Raw genomic sequence first — 19124 nt, 5'->3', positions numbered from 1 at the left:
TGTCTAGGGAGTTATTGTATTTGTGAATAATTATAATGCTGATTTTTAAAACAAAGTCAAATTTTCACTTTACATTTTCTATATCTTTTTTTTTTACTATGAAAATTTTTATAAAGTAATCACTGTTTGAAAGAATTATAAACAAGAGAGAATGTTGGTGGATGCGTTTTAAATAATATTTCAATGGAAAAAAAACATTTAAATTATCAAAACTGAGACATTTGTACAATATAGTATAATGAAAATTCTTGAGATTAAACCAGTATCATCCAGTCATTTTCAGGGCTAATGGACAGCTTCCACTTTCTAGAATGGATAATTTCCTTTTCCCTAAAGATTATTACATAATTTTAATGTGAAAATTGTTATAAACAGGGAGCCTTATTTACTCAATTAGAAGGGCCAGGCCATACACAGATTGCTTTAGGGGAATATTTTCTAGTCATCCAACAAATAAATTGATACTCAGGCACTAAATAGTCTAGTTTTCTTCACTGTAATCTAGAAAGTGTAGGACTTTTTCTTGTTCTAAATCTGACTTTATTTTGTAAAGACTCTTGTTGCTACCTTCTGCTTTTAGCTTAGATGATGGGAAAATAGACTAGATATGAATTGCAAATCACCCCAGTTTTTTTTCTTTTGTATATTATCTGTTTTAATTCTATATGAAAAGAACTGCAGATTTGGAGTCAAAAGGCTCAGGTTTTGTCTTAATCTCTATCACTTGATAGCTGGGTGACCTTGTATCTGCATTATCTCTAAGCCTTTTATTTACATTATCTAATAAGGTAGATTGTTGTGAGGCTCAAATAAGAATATATGTCAAGCCTATATTATATAGCACCTATATTTAAATATAATAAATAATAAATAAAAATATTTATATATTTGCTTTATTAGCAAATATATAATAATATAGGATGCTGAGATACATGTTATCTTCTCTTACAAATCCTCAAAAGCAAGATTATTAAAGTTGAAATTTTTTTTATTCTCCTAAACCTTTTGTAACTAGGAAATTCAGATTTAGAATTCAAATGGTATTATCTCAGTCATTCCTAATTTTTTCATCTAGCTGAACAAGGTTTTTTGTTTGTTTGTTTGTTTGGGGGTTTTTTTGCTACCCAAATCTGTTGGTTTAAATTTGTAGTTAGTCTTTTTGGTCCATGTTTTGTCAAAAATACTGCATGTATCTTATTGCTCTTTATGAAGCTCACTAGCACCTCAGTGATTAGTATATTTCAAATAAAGAGCTTTTCAGGAGAATTCGTAAAATGATATAACAGTAAGTTATTGCCATGGACCAATTATACACCTACAAACATAGTGTCTACTTTTTAAGATGAGAAGTTTAGCAGAGTCCACTAATTTAAAGTTAGATAGTACAGCACCTTTTATTTCATCAACATTAAAAAAAAAACTGAATGGAAATAGAGACAATCTCTCAAAACAATCTTAAATACCTTTTTTTAAAAGTCCAGTAAAAGTCACCAATATGTAATTTAGATGTAAAGCCTTTGGATACTTTGAACAGGTGGAAAGAAAAGTGTTATGTATATGAAATATACTTTCCATACCTGGACTTCTCCAAAACAGTTTAATATTAGATACAGTGTAATGGCACTTAATTACAGTACATTTTCCTGAGAGAAAATATCACAAACCATGGTCTCTTGAGAGGCATCATTTTTCTTCTCCTTTCAACATGCAGCACATCATCAATATTTTAACAATTATTATTGTACCCTGTGTTACGTTTTTATAAGATTTACATTGCCATACTGCATACAACTATATAGAAGTAAATTTAAAAGGAATTCACAGGCAAAAATAGGTCCTTAATGATTTATTAATTCATAACTAAGATGTCTTCACAGGATTAGATGACCACAAAAATTTCTACTTTATTTTTTTCCTTTGCAGCTAGGTCTGGGCACCATGGAATATGTTTTTTTTTTTTCTTTTTAAATTAAATAGGATACTTTCTGTCAATAAACAATCATATATACACAACAATATACAGTATATCACTTTTGGCTGAGTAGTACTTTTGCTATGCATTTTCTGATATGCAAATTCACAGATATAATTACTGTAAGATACTTTGCCTCCAGTACTGAATTCTTTAAATCAAAGTACACATTTATACTTTGGAAGGAAACTTGGGTAATCTGAATTTCACTAAGAGTCCTCATGCATGGAAATACTATGTTATGGACTTTAAAAAAAGTAGGAGAGGCATAGCATGGCTACAAAATGTAAATTAGGTTCTTTCAAACATTAGGACACTCTAGGCAGAGAAAAACTTCCTTGGGAAAAACTGGTGATTTTAAAAGGCTTTATTTCATGGGGAAGATTGAAAAACTTTGTTGCTTTGAGTTATTTCAATTATGAGCCAACCTAAGTTTTCTTCTTACTAGATCATTTTTAAAGTGTCAGTGATTTTCAGTTACTCAAGAAATCTGGACAGCTTAAAAATTCCTGTAATTCCAGACTACCTATACTTGGAATATGTCAGTTGTATTTAATAAAGAAGAAACAATAAAACACTACACAAAAGTCTTAACTTGAAATTGCTGTGCTTGCAGTACTGGACAGTTTTGTTATAAAATATGTATGTTTGCGCCATATACACATCCATCCATCAGCAAAAAATACAGTTTGAAAAATAAAATTGTCTGCCATTGCCATTTTTTTTTTATTGGAATCCTGGACTTCAAAGATCTAAATTTGGAAACCAGTAGACTACAATACTAAAAAATATTCTGTTTTAAACATGAATCTATCTCCCCATATTATTTTAGCCTATTGTCACGATATGCTTGATTTTGTTTGACTGATCCTAACAAAATTCTATTATAAACAGGATGTAGATTTTAGAACAATTCAACAAAGGAGATGGGGTTAATGTAGAAATGGAATGAACCTCTGAAGGTTCCTTTTAGCTTTTTGATTCTGTTGGAAAACTTTTCCCATTTTTTATGAAAACAATGTATTTCACAAAGCAAATCACATTGTGTCAGAAAACTTCTACAATTTTGATTAAAGTTAAATACTAAGGAACTGGCATTCTTACAGTAAGCCTCATTGACAAGAACAACATTAACACAGGGCTTTATTTTTCACTAATCACTTAAAATCTGTTTCTTCAAGGTAGTCCTCTTAAACATTTACATCAAACACAATAGTTACAGGTAATACAAGTTAAATTTTCTTCCCAACAGAGTTTAGAAAGTTCAGAAGAGATAAATTTTGGGGAAAAATTTCCTTATAACACTTATTTTGGGAGACTGGTCATTTGATACTCTATTGTCCTAAAAAACAAAATCCCAGGAGTCTTTTGTTCCTTGCTATAGAAGTTACCAAGGGGCACAACGAATGAACTTTAAGCATCATCTCATGTCTGTGTGTATGTCTATATGTATGTATACACAGACAGATATACACATCTGCACATGAATGTGTAAGGTATGCCTACATATACATATATGTGTATATGTATGTATGTATATAAGATTGCAGGAAAGGACAAATGAGCACACTGATTAAGGCCCCAATTATATTTCCATTATAAACTTTAATCATTACTAAAGTTAACCTCTTTTGCCTTTCACTAAATTATAATGCCTCTGAATTTCACAAATACATTTTAATTTCACAATGTATCAGTCAACAATTTTATAATGATAAAATTGCTAGCAAAAATTTAACCTTTGAAATTGAAATATAAATAAAAGAAAAATATATGAATATTTTAATTGTTCTTCCCCTCTATTGATATTAGTCTTAGGATATTAGATATCAAAGGATCCTGAGGTTTTTGCAAAGTAGATCCTTGAAATGATAGCATTTTTTGACTTGCTTTTTTATATCACAGAAATGTCCCCAAATATCTGAATAGCTATGTAAATGGGGCCATTGATAATTATTCAGTGCAAATTACTTTATAAGGTTAGAAAGACAAAATTGACCAGAACAGACTCCTAAATATACAGTGTCTTTCCAGGAATAAAAACAAAGAAAAAACTAAAATGGTAAGTTATTGAAGATACTTTGATGTATAAATTTAAAAATTCACATTATAGATTTGTTCATTATGACAACTTTTCAACTTGAAATATTTTTTGAACAAGCCATTAAATATATTATTTCACATTTGGTTTTAGTACATAGTTGCAAGAAATTTAGTTAGATGAAAATTCTAAGAGGACAGTATAACTTTTTGCTTACTTAAATGGCTTCCAAAATTAAGGAAACTGGCTTAACATTTGTTTTATAACTGCAAAACAAATTTCTATCACACTTCTATTTTTAACTATGTTTTTTAATATGTGCTTTGTAAGATGACAACTTTGAAAAAGGAAACAAAATGCCATTTAGTCTGAGTATCTTACTTTTCTTGAGACTTAAGTTTCCCATTCTCCATCCCAAGAAAATTAATGAAGTTTTTTGTTTTTAAATAGAAAGATTAAAAAGCATATTTAGTATTTATGACTTCCTTACCTTATATAGTGTATTGTGATCTGAATTTAACTAAAAGTTGGCCATCTCTCAAGTTTAGGTTGACAAAATTTAACACATGGATATGGGGAATGGAGACAGTTTTGCACAGGTTAGTTTTCATTTACATTGTGATCAATGAAATAGTTGGAATTTTTTTACTCTTAGTTTGGTATATGACAACAGATCTCAAAATTTTCAAAATGTTTTTTATTCCTTACAGTTTTCATCAAAGATTTTGTAATATAACTTAATAACTGTACATCTGCTGTTGTTGCTCAGTCTGAACTTGTGACTGTCCTGTCTGTGGCTGTACTTGCTGTTGCTGAGGCTGTAGAACATCAGTCTGAGGCACTGCCCTCCAGGTTAGAGGATGCTGTTCACTTAACTGGTTTCCCAGGGGAGTAATGGAATTGACAAGGGTGGTTAGATTGATAAAATGGGCCACAGACTGTGGATTAGAGGTTTCCGACTGTGAATGAAGCTGAATGTCATTTTGGCGATTGTGCAACATGGCAGACCCACTGACAGTATCAAATGTCACTGTCAGAATGGAGTTCTCAAGTTGTAACTGGCGTTCTGGGGTGGTAAGATGGCCAACAGCCACTGGCTGAAGGTTTGTAAACTGGGTTCCAGCTGCAGTGGTAATGGGAGTAACAGTAATGTTGGTCAAACCGACTGAACTAGATGGCGTTGTGACATTTGGATCACCCAGGGTCACCACCACCTAGGAAAAAAAAAATCACATAAAATCATATATTTATGATTAGTAGTTATTCATAATTCAAAACATTTCCTATACCACTATAGTTAAGTTAAAATAATGAAATGGGAATGGGCAAGGGGTAAATAAAACTTCTTGCCTCAAAATAATAGGAGTATTTTCATGAAAGAATGATTTAATACTAGAAGAGATTCAGGCAAAATAAAAGGACATAGAGACAGATAAAGTTGAGAAACATACAAATTCTTAACAATTAGAAAGAAAATTAAGAGAACCAACCTTGAAAAATGACAGAGGAACAAAGCTCTTAGTCTACTTCAGTACTCAAGATAAATTTCTCATTGGTGATTTAAAATTCACATTCTGAAGATAAGGCTAGAAGGTCTAGAATAAGATTTACTAACAACTAACCAGTAAGAAAAATGCAATAATGGGATAAAGAAACTTAAAATCTAGTTAACAAAGAAGAGGTATTCTGATATCCTAGAACATACACACACACACACACACACAGATATACTCTCTCTCTCTCATTCTCTCTCTCTCTGTCCCTCAGTGAAGGGTACCAATAATCAAAAGATTCTGGTACAAGAAAAATTTTTAAAAAATTATCTAGCCCCGTTATTTTCTTTAATTCCTTATATTTCTATAAAATGGGTCTTTGGTTTTCAAGATCCTAATATCTATTACCTAGACTGGGGGTGCTACCTTTATTTTACTCTCAGAATAAAGGAACTGACTGTACTGACCTGCTGAATGCTTTGTACAGCAGAATTTGTTTCATCTCCCACATTCCCTGTGAATTCAGCTTCTTTTTCTGTGTATTCACTGAATGTAGGATCCTCAGATACCAGTGCTTCTTCCTCTTCATCTGATTTTTGCTTTCGTTTGTGACTTCGTTTGGCAACTTTTATATGTTTCCCTTCTGGTAATTCTCCCTGGTCCAGAGCAAGTTCAGGCTATAGAAAAATAGCAATTTTAGTAGCTAGGAGGGTCATTTTGGTAGGAACATACAATAAATAAAAAAACACAAAACAGCCATAATACCCATATAAAGGAAAAATCCAAATACTCAAAGATTATCTTTCAGGTTCTATTAATAAATCTTAAATTAAGTGCTTAGTCTAAGTGACTAAAGTACTAGTACTTGTACTAGTTGTTCAAAGTAATAATTAATTGATGCATCTGGGGATCTTCTTTTGTTACTTATATTTTATATGACTCTTGTCTGTGCCTCCCATAAATACACATTGGCTCTCCAAATTTTTTTTCTAAATCTCTTGGCATTAGATAGAAACCAAAAACAATATACTCATCAGTTATCACTCTTACTAACTGATCAGCCCACTTTGCTACTGGATCATAAATTCCCTTAATAATGTGCTAAAGCAGAAAGAAATTTTTAGATAATACGCTATATATTTGAATGAGTCTCCTTTGAAGTACCTGAACTATACCAATTGAAGAGGCATCAATGGTGGTTGTTTCTGGGAGGTGATCCAAATCATCAATCCTAACTGAGAGGACCTACAGTGAAAAAATAAAAACAGTAAGCTTTATAAGTCATTGAATTTAAGGAACCAGCTTATTAAGTAAATTTAGGCATGTGAAAATATAGGGAAAATAATGCTTCATTATAACTGAAATAACACGTTATAATTTCCTTTTTTCTTTTTTATCTTTGGTGACAGTGCAAAGAGGCAATAAAACAGCCGAAAGATCATTAGCCAGAAGAAGAAAAAGAAGGAAAGGATGTGGTTAAACTACAATAGAGCTGAGCAAAAAACAAAAAAAAAAAACAAAACAAAAAACCAACAACAACAAAAATAAACCTGAGACATTAGATAGATTAGGAGGTTGGAAAGGAAGAAAATATTTGATATTAAAAGTACCCTATCTCTTTTTACAAACTTACTATCAGTGTGTTTTTATTTGAGTTTAGAGCAACTCCATTATGTGTGATTCTCTGTAATGTCTAGTACAAGGGATGTAGCTGATAAATATTTCATTTGAAGAAAACTGATTATACAAAAATTCAAACTTTTCAAAATATTCAAATATGTGTGTATGTATGTATGTGTGTGTGTGTATATATATATATATAAAACAAAAAGACAAAAAGTGAAGGCAAGGCTCCTTTAAATAGCCAATTTTCATAAAGAAAGAAAGAGTTCAAAACTATACTAGAATAGTTTACCTCTCAGACCTGTGGAAGAGGGAGGAATTTATGACCAAAGAAGAACTAGAGATCACTATTGACCACAAAATAGAAAATTTTGATTATATCAAATTGAAAAGTTTTTGTACAAACAAAACAAATGCAGACAAGATTAGAAGGGAAACAATAAACTGGGAAAACATTTTTACACTCAAAGGTTCTGATAAAGGCCTCATTTCCAAATATAGAGAATTGACTTTAATTTATAAGAAATCAAACCATTCTGCAATTGATAAATGGTCAAAGGATATGAACAGACAATTCTCAGATGAAGAAATTGAAACTATTTATAGACATATGAAAATATGCTCCAAATCATTATTAATTAGAGAAATGCAAATTAAGACAACTCTGAGACACCACTACATACCTGTCAGATTGGCTAGAATGACAAGGAAAGATAACGTGGAAAGTTGGAGGGGATGTGGGAAAACAGGGACACTGATACATTGTTGGTGGAATTGTGAACACATCCAGCCATTCTGGAGAGCAATTTGGAACTATGCTCAAAAAGTTATCAAACTGTGCATACCCTTTGATCCAGCAGTGTTTCTACTGGGCTTATACCCCAAAGAGATACTAAAGAAGGGAAAGGGACCTGTATGTGCCAAAATGTTTGTGGCAGCCCTATTTGTAATAGGTAGAAGTTGGAAAATGAATGGATGCCCATCAACTGGAGAATGGTTGAGTAAATTGTGGTATATGAACGTTATGGAATATTATTGTTCTGTAAGAAATGACCAACAGGATGAATAAAGAGAGGACTGGCGAGACTTACATGAACTGATGCTAAGTGAAATAAGCAGAACCAGGAGATCATCATATACCTCAACAACGATACTGTTTGAAGATGTACTCTGATGGAAGTGGATCTCTTCGATAAAGAGAGCTTTAATTGATCAAAGATGGACAGAAGCAGCTACACCCAAAGAAAGAACACTGGGAAATGAATATAAACTGCTTGTATTTTTGTTTTTCTTCCTGGGTTATTTATACCTTCTGAATCCAATTCTCCCTGTGCAACAAGAAAACTGTTTGGTTCTGCACACACCTATTCAACATGTAAAGGACTGCTTGCCATCTGGGGGAGGGGGTCGGTGGGAGGGAGGGGAAAAATCGGAACATAAGTGAGTGCAAGGGATAATGCTGTAAAAAATTACCCTGGCATGGGTTCTGTCAATAAAAAGTTATTTTAAAAAAACTATACTAGAGATAGATTAAATCATAGAAGATAAAAATAGATAGTTTTGATTACATAAAATTGAAAAGGCTTTATACAAACAAAATTAAGGCAGTTAAAATTAGAAAGTAAACAAGTGAGAAAAAAAATCTTTGGAGTAAACTTCTCTAATAAATGTTTGATATAAATATATAATGACAGAATAATATAATATATTATAAATATATAATGACATTTTATATATATAAATATATAATGATAATTAATATCATTTATTAAACACTTACTATGTACCATGCACTGTACTAAATATTAAGGATACAGATACAACTAGAGACAATCCCTGTCCTCAAGGAGCTTAGTCTACAGAACATTAAAAAAAAAAAAAAAAAAAAAAAAGGAACATAGTATTGAAATCTAGAAAGTCAAAAGCTCAGGTAGGAGGGGAGTTAGGTGCAGCCTAGCCACCTACAAAAAAATGGACGTCCCGGAAAGAACTCACCAATAGGAGAAGGATGTTCTGGGGTGAAAAGGCTGTAGGGAATGAGAGATTTGCAAAGATGGGAATGCAGAAAAATCACAGTATTGAAGTCCCAAAAAAAGCCAAAAAGACACTGGTTTAAGCCTATCCACAAGATACAAGTCCCAGGACAAGATGTCAAGAAAGGCACCAGCATATCAGAAGGATGTTCCAGGGTGAAAAGGCTGCAGAAGATAAAGAGATGTTGCAGGGTGAGAATGTAAATGAGGATGATGAAGTCTGAAAAGTCAGAAGGGCAATGAAGTTATATGCCTGCCAGGCCATTCCTACCAATGGAAGAAAGAGCTCTGCATAGCAGAGGAATGTTCCAAGGTGAGAAGAATGCAGGAGAAGATGGATTTTCCAGGGTGGGAATGCTGATAAGTCATGATGCTGAAGTCCAGAAAGTCAAAAGCACAGGTAGGAGATGAATGAAGGCTGGCCAGCCTGGGATTTTCCAAAAAATCCCTGGAGACCCAGGAAGAACTCACCAACAGGAGAAAGGGATGGCATACCAGAGAGATGTTCCAGGCTGAGAAGTCTCCAGAGGATGATGAATGTTTCAGATGAGGCACAATGATGATAACTGACTGACTCTGGAGATCAGAAGCACAGCTGGGAGAGGAATGAAGGCTGGTTGGCCTACAACTTCCACAAAATGGAAGAACTCACCAACAGGAAAAGGGGGCTGGCAGAGCAAAGGGATGTTCCAGGGGGGATTACAGATGAGGCATATTGAAGTCTAGAAAGTCTGAAATACAGCCAGAAGAGGCATAGTCCAGAAGGAAGTTATAAAAGGATATGAAGAAGAAATTCTCAAAGGAAAAAAATCCAAGTAATTAATATGTTTTTAAAAATGTTCAAAATTACTAATTAAAGAAATACAAATTAAAATAACTCTGAATTTCTCTTTTATATTGTCATAAATGACAAAAAGAAAAATGGGACTTATTCAGAGAGAATGTGGAGAAAAGGCATTCTAGTATACTGTTAGTGGATCTGTGAATTGACTCAGCCTTTATAGAAAGCAGTGCCTCAAAAGTCACTAAACCATAAACTTTTGGACCCCATAATTATTAGGTCTATACTCTTAAAGATTCAAGAAAAAAAGACTGAACTTCTCTGCCCAAAAATATTCACATCAACTCTTTTTTTTTTTTGTATGTGACAAAAAACTAGAAACAAAGTGTGAATGAATACAAAAGGGTTATATATAATGGAATATTATTGAACCATAAGAAATAATGAAGTGAATGTTTTCAGAAAAACCTGGGAAGAACTGTATGAACTTATGTAACATTTTATACATTAGCAATGTCATATTTAGAAAGAAAAAATTTTCAGACAAGAATTCTGATCAGTGTGATGGAACAGCCATGATTCAAGAGAACAGCTTTGGAAGCATGTTGTCTACCTTTTAAGAGAAGGATTCAAGGAGTAGAGTAGAATTAGATGTGTTTTTGACTATTGCAAATGTATGGATTCATTTTGCCTGATTATTCTGATTTGTTATGAGAATTGTTTTTGTCATTTTATATTTGGAGAAGATGAGTTGAGGAAGGAAAGCTATTGAAAGGGTTGACAAAAAGGAAAAAAGAAAAAAGTTGCATTTGAATATTTTTTAAAATGCACAGAAAAGAACAAAATAGTCTAGAAAGAAAAAAAGTATTTAGGAAGTTCTTTAAGCAATAAACTAACTTTATTATAATATAATTTTTAAAAGGAAGAGTTAGATGTGATTGAGATTCATGTTTTCCAGTATAATCATCTCTTTTTCTACTTTGGATATGGAAATATTCTTTTTTTTTTTTTTGGCTATTCAGAATAAAATAATGGATATGGAAACATATTTTTTGGATTGACTTCTATTCTGGATATGTAAGATAAACTATTCTGGATATGTAAGATAAAAGACACTATTTGATTCCTCTTAAAACCTGACCTCAAACCAAAGTCCCTTAGCTATTCGGTCTACTATTCTCCAATTCCATTATCCTGGGCATCAAAGAATTAAAAACTTGGTACATAGTAAAACAGCAGAGAGGCAAAAGTGCCATAACTCAAATAGGAGAATTAAAAGCAATAATGTGGCATTGAAAAAGTCATGCTAAATGGGCTTCGCCATCTTAACAAATAATGATTATGAAATCAGATTAACTGAAAAAAATCTGTAATATGAATCATTTCAATATGGAAATTAGATTAAAATTAACAAATATTGAGGAAGAAATGTGTAGATATTTATGACTTAATAACATAATCATGTTATAGAGTTCGAATCTGGATTCATACTTATTAGCCATGTGACCTTGGGCAAGTCACTTAACCTCTGTTGGCCAAGGAGGCAAGTAGGATAGCTAGAGTTAGTTCCAAGCCTAGAGTGAAAACGACCTGAGTTCAAATTTGGACTCAGACACTTATTAGCTACATGATCATGGGCAAGTAAATCATTTAATTTTTGCTTCCTTTATAATCCACTAGAAAAGAAAATGGTATCTTTGTCAAGACCTTATTGACAGCATGAAGTCATGAAGAGTTGGATGTGATTGAATAAGATTGAACAACATAGTTATCTAAAAGAATTCTTTGAAAGTCCAACTCAAGTTATGAAAGTGTGACATTATACCAAATTCAATTCAACAAGAACTGAGACATACATAGTATGGTACGTAGTACCATAGTACTATGGTTATAAGGTCCTTAAGCTAAGGATCTTTGCCAAAATAATATTCCTACAAAGGGAAGTCCACATATACTCTATTACCATCACCAAACACTATACTAGAAAAAATTAACTTACCTCTGGGTGCTTGCGCCTCATGTGCCGACTCATTGAAGCCCTGGTTGAAACTTTAGTTCCACATAGTTGACAACTCTGAGCTTCTACTTTGTCATGAGTTAGCTGAATGTGTTTTTGAAGCATGTATTCTGTGACATACTTTTTCTCACACACAGAGCAGGTCCATTGTTTCCCAACTTTATAAGGAAAATTTTTAAATAAAATACTATTATAGATATGATTAGTGTGCTAATATAACAGTAAAGCAAAATTCAAACAAATTCTAAAATTTAGCAAACACTTATTAAATCCTTATTAAACAAGAGGATAGCAGAATGGATTAGAAACCAGAATTCCAACAATATGTTATTTATAAGAAATACACATGTAACAAAAAGCCATATGTAAGACTTAAAATAAGAAGCTGGAGCAAAACATATTATACTTTGATTGAAGTACAAAAAGCTAGAGTAGCAACCATGCATGATCTGACAAAGCAAAACAAAAAAGAAACCAAGTCTAAGTTAAAAAGATAATTAGGAAAACTACATTTATTAAGGAAAACTACATTATAATAAGGAAAACTACATATATTAATAACTACCCATTATCAAAAACAATGAAGTAATATCAATGCAGAACATCTATGCACTAAATGGCACAGCATCCAAATTCTTAAAAGAAAAATTAAATGTGTTATGGGAGAAAATAGATGATAAAACTACAATTGTGGGGGACTTCAATTTACCCCTGTCAGAGGTGGATAAATCTAATCATAAAATAAACAAGAAAGAAATTAAATGAATAAAACTTTAGAAAAGATATAATCAACGTCTGGCAAATAGTAAATGGAAATAGAAAGGAATATAATTAATTTTTAGTTCTGTATGACACCTTTACAAATACAGCTAGGATTGTTGGTGGAGTTGTGAACGAATCCAACCATTCTGGAGAGCAATCTGGAATTATGCCCAAAAAATTATCAAATTGTGCATACCCTTTGATCCAGCAGTGTTTCTATTGGGCTTATATCCCAAAGAAATACTAAAGAAGGGAAAGGGACCTGTATGTGCCAAAATGTTTGTAGCAGCCCTATTTGTAGTGGCTAGAAACTGGAAAATGAATGGATGCCCATCAATTGGAGAATGGCTGGGTAAATTGTGGTATATGAATGTTATGGAATATTATTGTTCTGTAAGAAATGACCAGCAGGATAAATACAGAGAGGTTTGGAGAGACTTACATGAACTGATGCTAAGTGAAATGAGCAGAATCAGGAGATCATTATACACTTCGACAACGATATTGTATGAGGACATATTTTGATGGAAGTGGATTTCTTTGACAAAGAGACCTAACTAAGTTTCAATTGATAAATGACGGACATAAGCAGCTACACCCAAAGAACGAACACTGGGAAACAAATGTGAACTATCTGCATTTTAGTTTTTCTTCCCGGGTTATCTATACCTTCTGAATCCAATTCTCCCCATGCAACAAGAGAACTGTTCGGTTCTGCAAACATATATTGTATCTAGGATATACTGCAACATATCCAACATATAAAGGACTGCTTGCCATCTAGGGGAGGGGGTGGAGGGAGGGAGGGGGGGAAAAAAATCGGAAAAGAAACGAGTGCAAGGAATAATGTTGTCATTATAAAGTAATCATTAAATAAAAAAAAAAAAAACAAATACAGCTAGGGCATAAAAATCTCGTAAACAAATGCAGAAAAACAGAAATATTAAATTTATCTTTTTTTTTCTGACCACAGTACTATGAAAATTATATTCAATAAAGTGTATTACTTGCTGGACAAATGAAAATGAAAGACACAGTTCCAGGCTTTTAATCTAATGGGAGGTGGATGTTAGGGTAGGGAAGAGTTGGGAATACAACATGGATATACCTTACTAAGGTGGCAAATGAGAAGTCAATGCCCTAGGAAAATATGAAGTTGGAGAGATCTGGGGGCAGGAGAAGAAGGGTAGTAGGAAGACCTGAGACTCAGGAAAGACTTTCATGTTCACCTGATCTGGTCTTTAATAGAAAGGATTAAAATAGACCAAGAAGAAGGAGTACATTTCAGCCTGCACAAGCACAGACAAGAAAAAGTGCAAAACAAACTCAGAGAAACAGCTATTTTGACTGAAATTCAGAGGTATAACAAAAAATTAAGCCAACTGGTAAGTTGGAGACAGACTGCAAAGGGGTTTAAATGACATTCTGGAGAGTCCTAACAAAAGAATGACGGAGTCAAATCTGTGCATTAGGAATATAATTCTGGTAGTTGTTCTGGGAGAAAGACTGGAAAAGGGAAAGACAGTCTGGTAATGTTTGAAAATAAGAGCTTACTCAGTTAAGCTCATCACCACAAGCCAGTAAAACCAATGTCTAAAAATAAGACCATAGGTAAGAAAAAAAAAATCCCCAAAATATGATGTTTAGGCCTTTTTTTCCCCCACTATAATAAGATGCAGTAATTTATAATGCTAGTACATAAATATGGGAGAGATTTAAAGATAAATGTAGATGATAAATTGTTTTCTTATTCAACATGCATACTATATAATCTAATCCTATTTCTAATATATTCTGAATAACAATATTGTCTGTTTTTTGTTCTAAAAAGAATGTATTCTTTTAATTAAAGTGTTAGTAGGAGGTCATCTGAATTAGCTGTAACATTAATAGCATATAACATTAGAAATGTTATAGAATATTTACCTGTGTGAATGAGTTTATGGGTCTCCATTGTGTTTCTTTCACTAAAAGTCTTTCCACACAATTCACACATGAAATCTTTGATCCCTGTAATACAAAGATACATTTAATTCCAAAGAGATAGGATTAGAAGAAGCTGATTAAACAAATGGCAATGTGAAAAACAGCAATAACTATCTCATCACTGACTCACTTTAAAATTTGTAGATTTCTGGTGTTAAAAGAATTATGACTGCTATGATGTATTTCCAGAATGTCTAATTTATATTTTGATATTCACACTTTGGGATATATATAAGGATATGTTTATTTTTTAGGATTTTTATAACTGCAAATAAAATTACATTGTTAGTGGATGTATGCATGTACATATGAATATATGTGCTTATATTGACATTGAAGCCTTTTCTTCCTAATATTAAATTACAGCAATTCCCTACTCCCATCATCATCCATATAGGATTCTAAGCAAAAGCTGTACACTTCAGATCAAAGACTCTTACTGGCTTCTTCCAAGGAGTATGCACTGAGATAATTTTCCTTGGTAATCAAAAAGAGGTTCTTAAATTTTTTGTATTTCGTAGACAGATCTGCCAGAATTGTGAAGCAAAAAGCCTTCTGAGGCTAATGTTAGTCAATAAACATTTATTAAGTGCCCACTATTCATCAGGCACAGTGCTGAACACTGGGGATACCGATAAGGAGAAAAGAAGATTAAGCTTAAGTATCTCACAGTCTAATGGAGAAGATAACATGCAAATGAATAGGTATCCATATTAAATAATTGTGGCTGTTGTTCAATCATTTCAGTCCTGAATAACTCTTTGTGACCCAATTTGGGGTTTCTTGGGAAGGATATTGAAGTGGTTTGCCATTTCCTTCTCTAGCTCATTTTACAAGTGAGCAAGCAAGCAAACAGTGACTTGTTAAGGGTTACACAGCTAGTACATGTCTGAGGCCAAATTTGAACTCGGGTCTGGCATTTTACCTAGTTAAGCCACCTAGCTGCTCCTCACAGATAATCCCTACACACACACACACACACACACACACACACACACACACACGAGATAAATTGGACATAATTAACATTAAGGAGTACTGGGAAAGGCTTCCTATAAAAGATGGGATTTTAGCTAGACCTTAAAGGAAAGCCAGAAGGTAGAATTGAGGAGGAACAGAATAAAAGGGATAGGGGATAGCTTAGGATAATACCCAGAGTCAGTTCACAGGCTGTCCTGTTTGACAAATAACAAAGAAGCCAGTATTACTAGATCAGAGATTATGGAGTGCAGTAAGGTACAAGACTAGAGAAAGGTAGAAGGGAGCAGATTATGAAGGTCTTGAAATACTAAATAGACAATTTGATATTTAATGCTGAAAGTGATAAGGAGCCATTGGAATTTACTGAAGGGAGGGAGTGAGGAGGGAATGTTAAGATCTGTGCTACTTTGGCAGGTGCAAGGAAGACAGTCCACAAAGGGTGGAACAGATAGAAGACAGGGACACCGAAGAGCTACTGCAATAGTCAAAGTTGAAGTAATGAGGATCTGAACCAGGGTGATAACAATGTTAGAGGAGACAGGGGAAGCATACCAAAGATGTTCTGAAGGTTAAAATCAATAGACCTTGGCAACAGACTATAGACAAAGAGGGAGACAGATGAGCTGAGGATGATATCTAAGGTTTACAGCCTAGGTAAATGGATGTGTGGTATTACCTCTAACAGTAATAGGAAAGTTAAAAAGAGAAGAGGATTTGGAAGTAAGATAAAGAATTCATGTTTGGATTTATTGAGTTTAAGATGTCAATGGGGCATCTTGTTTGAGATGTACAAGAGGCAGCTGAAAATGTAAGTCTATTAGAAAAGAGAGTAGGGTTGTATGAGTGGATCTGAGAATCATTAACTTAAAAAGATTTTTGAATCCATGGGAACCGATGCAATGATCAAGTGAAACTGTATACAGGGAGAAGAAAAGATAGTCCTTAACAGAGCTGATACTTTCAAATGTGTAAACTAAAATATACAGGACTACAAATAATGAAAGAAGTCAATTACATTCAAATAGTTACTGTAATATTAAGAAAAGAAATTTATGAACTTGAAGTTAAGAACTTATGCATTAAAAGTCAGTTTCTAAGAATTTTCTGTTTGTTTTCCATTTACCTATGCAAGTTAATATTCAATTTTTCTATTTTGCCTCACTGGGGAAAAACTGGGCAGATCTATATACTCTTTTCAAAATTGGGATAATGTTCATTTAAATAAAAAAAATTAAAAAATTTTTGTAGCATGGGAGTTCCCATTATAGATTTCTCCATCCAAACAACAATAAACAAGAATTAAGTGAGATGTTTTCTGATCATAAACCTGCTATTTTTATGTCAATCATCCTTAAACTGACATCCTTAAAATGACAAAAAAATTTTCTGTATGAAAAGAGAAACTTGATGAGCCATATTTGTGATACTACACCCCATTTTGTGTGCTTCAGCTGTCCTGAGAGCTTCAAGGGTAGCCCCTGAATAAGGAAACATAATCTGAACTTTCCAAATAGCCAGTGAAGATACAGATTAAAACAGATCTCAGGAACATCCCATTCTATCTCCATTCTTCTGTAGCTATGTGCTGGCTACAAAGAATATTCTTTAATAAATCTCTTTAGGATTTCTCTGTGCATAGTCTATTCTTTTTTCTTTGGATATGAAGGTTAATTTATCATAAAATCACTTATTTAAATGAAATGTCACCAAATATAGGCAATCAATGATCAGTTCCCTCATTTCAATAATTTTCTTTGAAACTAAAACTAACCCTATCTCATTGGCTTAAAAAAAAAGAGTAGGATAGGAATATATTTAAATCCTAACAGGTTGAAAATAGATAGATAGATAGAGATATATAGATAGATATAGACATATATGTAGTTGAAATCACAAAGGAGAAAGAAAATCATTTTTTTTTAAACATTCCTACTGTCACTACCCTACACCTGATCTTAATAGCCACAGGTCAAATTATTAGAATAGCCATTTTACTTGTCTCTTTATTTCTAGTTTCTAGCAATCTATCCTGAAGAACACTAATAAATATCCAGTATTCAAGTACATGAATGAAAAGAGTATGAGTAAAAAAGGCTAAAAAAAAGCAGTAAAATCTTTGGAAATGTCCATGCTTATTACTTGGATTACTTGCCATCTAGGGGAAAGAGTAGAGGGAAGTTAGGGAAAATTTGGAACACAAGGTTTTGCAAGAATGGATGTTGAAAATTATCTATGCATATGTTCTGAGCTTTAATAATAATAATAATAATAATAATAATAATAATAAAAAAGATCAAATATCTTTCCCGCTTCTTGACAGAAAGAAAATGGAAGAGAAATGCAGACCTGAGATATACAATCTCAGACATGGCCAATTTGTTGATTTATTTTGTTGAACCATACCAAATTTTTTTTTTAACAAAGGCTTTTATGGGTGGGGAGGTCAGAGTGTGGCAGATTGATGGGTAATGATAAACAAAAAGTGTCTTTAATTTTTATTAAATGCACACTTGAAAACAAAGGGGCATAGAAATATTTTGTTATTATCTTGTTAAATTATGTCAATTTATATATGTTAATGACAAAACAAACTGTTCAAAACAAACGTTCCATTTTCTCTACAAACTTCATTCTTATTCCTCTTTGTATGTTGAAATGTTTGTGTTTGTTGTCTGTTGATGATTTGGGGATTAATGCTAAAAAAATAAAATTTAATTTTAAAAAAAGTACCAAGTATTAACTTGATTTATTAGGAGGATGGTGGAAGCTTCAATAGCTTAAAAAGAGGAGCAAATGATAAGTTGAATTTGGGAAATTTGGGGTTTGAAGTGCTAGAAAGATAGTAAAGAAAGTTGTATAGACAGTTGAAAACAGATGACTAGAGTTCAACACAGAGATTAAAATTGGATACAAAGATTTAGGATTTATTTACATAGAAGTTATAGTAAAATCAACGGAAAGCGATGAGATAACCAACCAAAAGAAAATATAAAAGAAGATAAATGGCTCTAGTCTCTTACAGGACATCCACATTGCGGTGGTGGAACGGCAACAATGAGACAGTGAAGGAGATTAAGAAAATGTAGTCAGATGGGGAGGAGGAGAACCAGAAAACAGCCAAAGGAGAAAAGTGTCCAGGCAGAAATGGTGAAAGGATTATGAATCTATCAAATTTAACAGATGTTTTCCAAATCTATTATCTTTGACCCTGAGCTCCAGTCCTAAATTTCTTTTTTTTTAAATTATATTATAACTTTTTATTTACAAGATTTTTTTTTAGCATTGACAATTGCAAATCCTTTTGTTCCAATTTTTCCCTCCTTTCCCCAACCCTTTCCCCCAGATGGCAGGTTGACCAATACATGTTAAATATGTTGAAGTATAAGTTAAATACAATATATGTATACATTTCCAAACAGTTATTTTGCTGTACAA

At 32.8% G+C, this 19124-nt stretch overlaps 1 protein-coding gene across 2 annotated transcripts in view; it reads right to left on the bottom strand.

Moving 5' to 3' along the window:
- Nucleotides 1-1375: 1375 nt before the first annotated feature.
- PRDM15 (PR/SET domain 15) overlaps nucleotides 1376-19124 on the bottom strand; it is a 139291-nt gene continuing 121542 nt past the window's right edge. For both annotated transcript variants that reach the window (XM_051984763.1, XM_051984762.1), the window contains 5 exons: nucleotides 14649-14732; nucleotides 11943-12118; nucleotides 6671-6751; nucleotides 5974-6183; nucleotides 1376-5227 (listed from right to left, as the gene is read on the bottom strand). In XM_051984763.1, the coding sequence (XP_051840723.1) occupies nucleotides 4751-5227; nucleotides 5974-6183; nucleotides 6671-6751; nucleotides 11943-12118; nucleotides 14649-14732 (1028 nt within the window). In that variant the 3' untranslated portion in view covers nucleotides 1376-4750. The remainder of the gene's footprint in view (nucleotides 5228-5973; nucleotides 6184-6670; nucleotides 6752-11942; nucleotides 12119-14648; nucleotides 14733-19124) is intronic.

Source organism: Antechinus flavipes, chromosome 3 (assembly GCF_016432865.1).
Source record: "Antechinus flavipes isolate AdamAnt ecotype Samford, QLD, Australia chromosome 3, AdamAnt_v2, whole genome shotgun sequence".
NCBI classification, from domain to species: Eukaryota; Metazoa; Chordata; class Mammalia; order Dasyuromorphia; family Dasyuridae; genus Antechinus; species Antechinus flavipes.
This window is presented reverse-complemented; position numbering and strand designations above follow the sequence as displayed.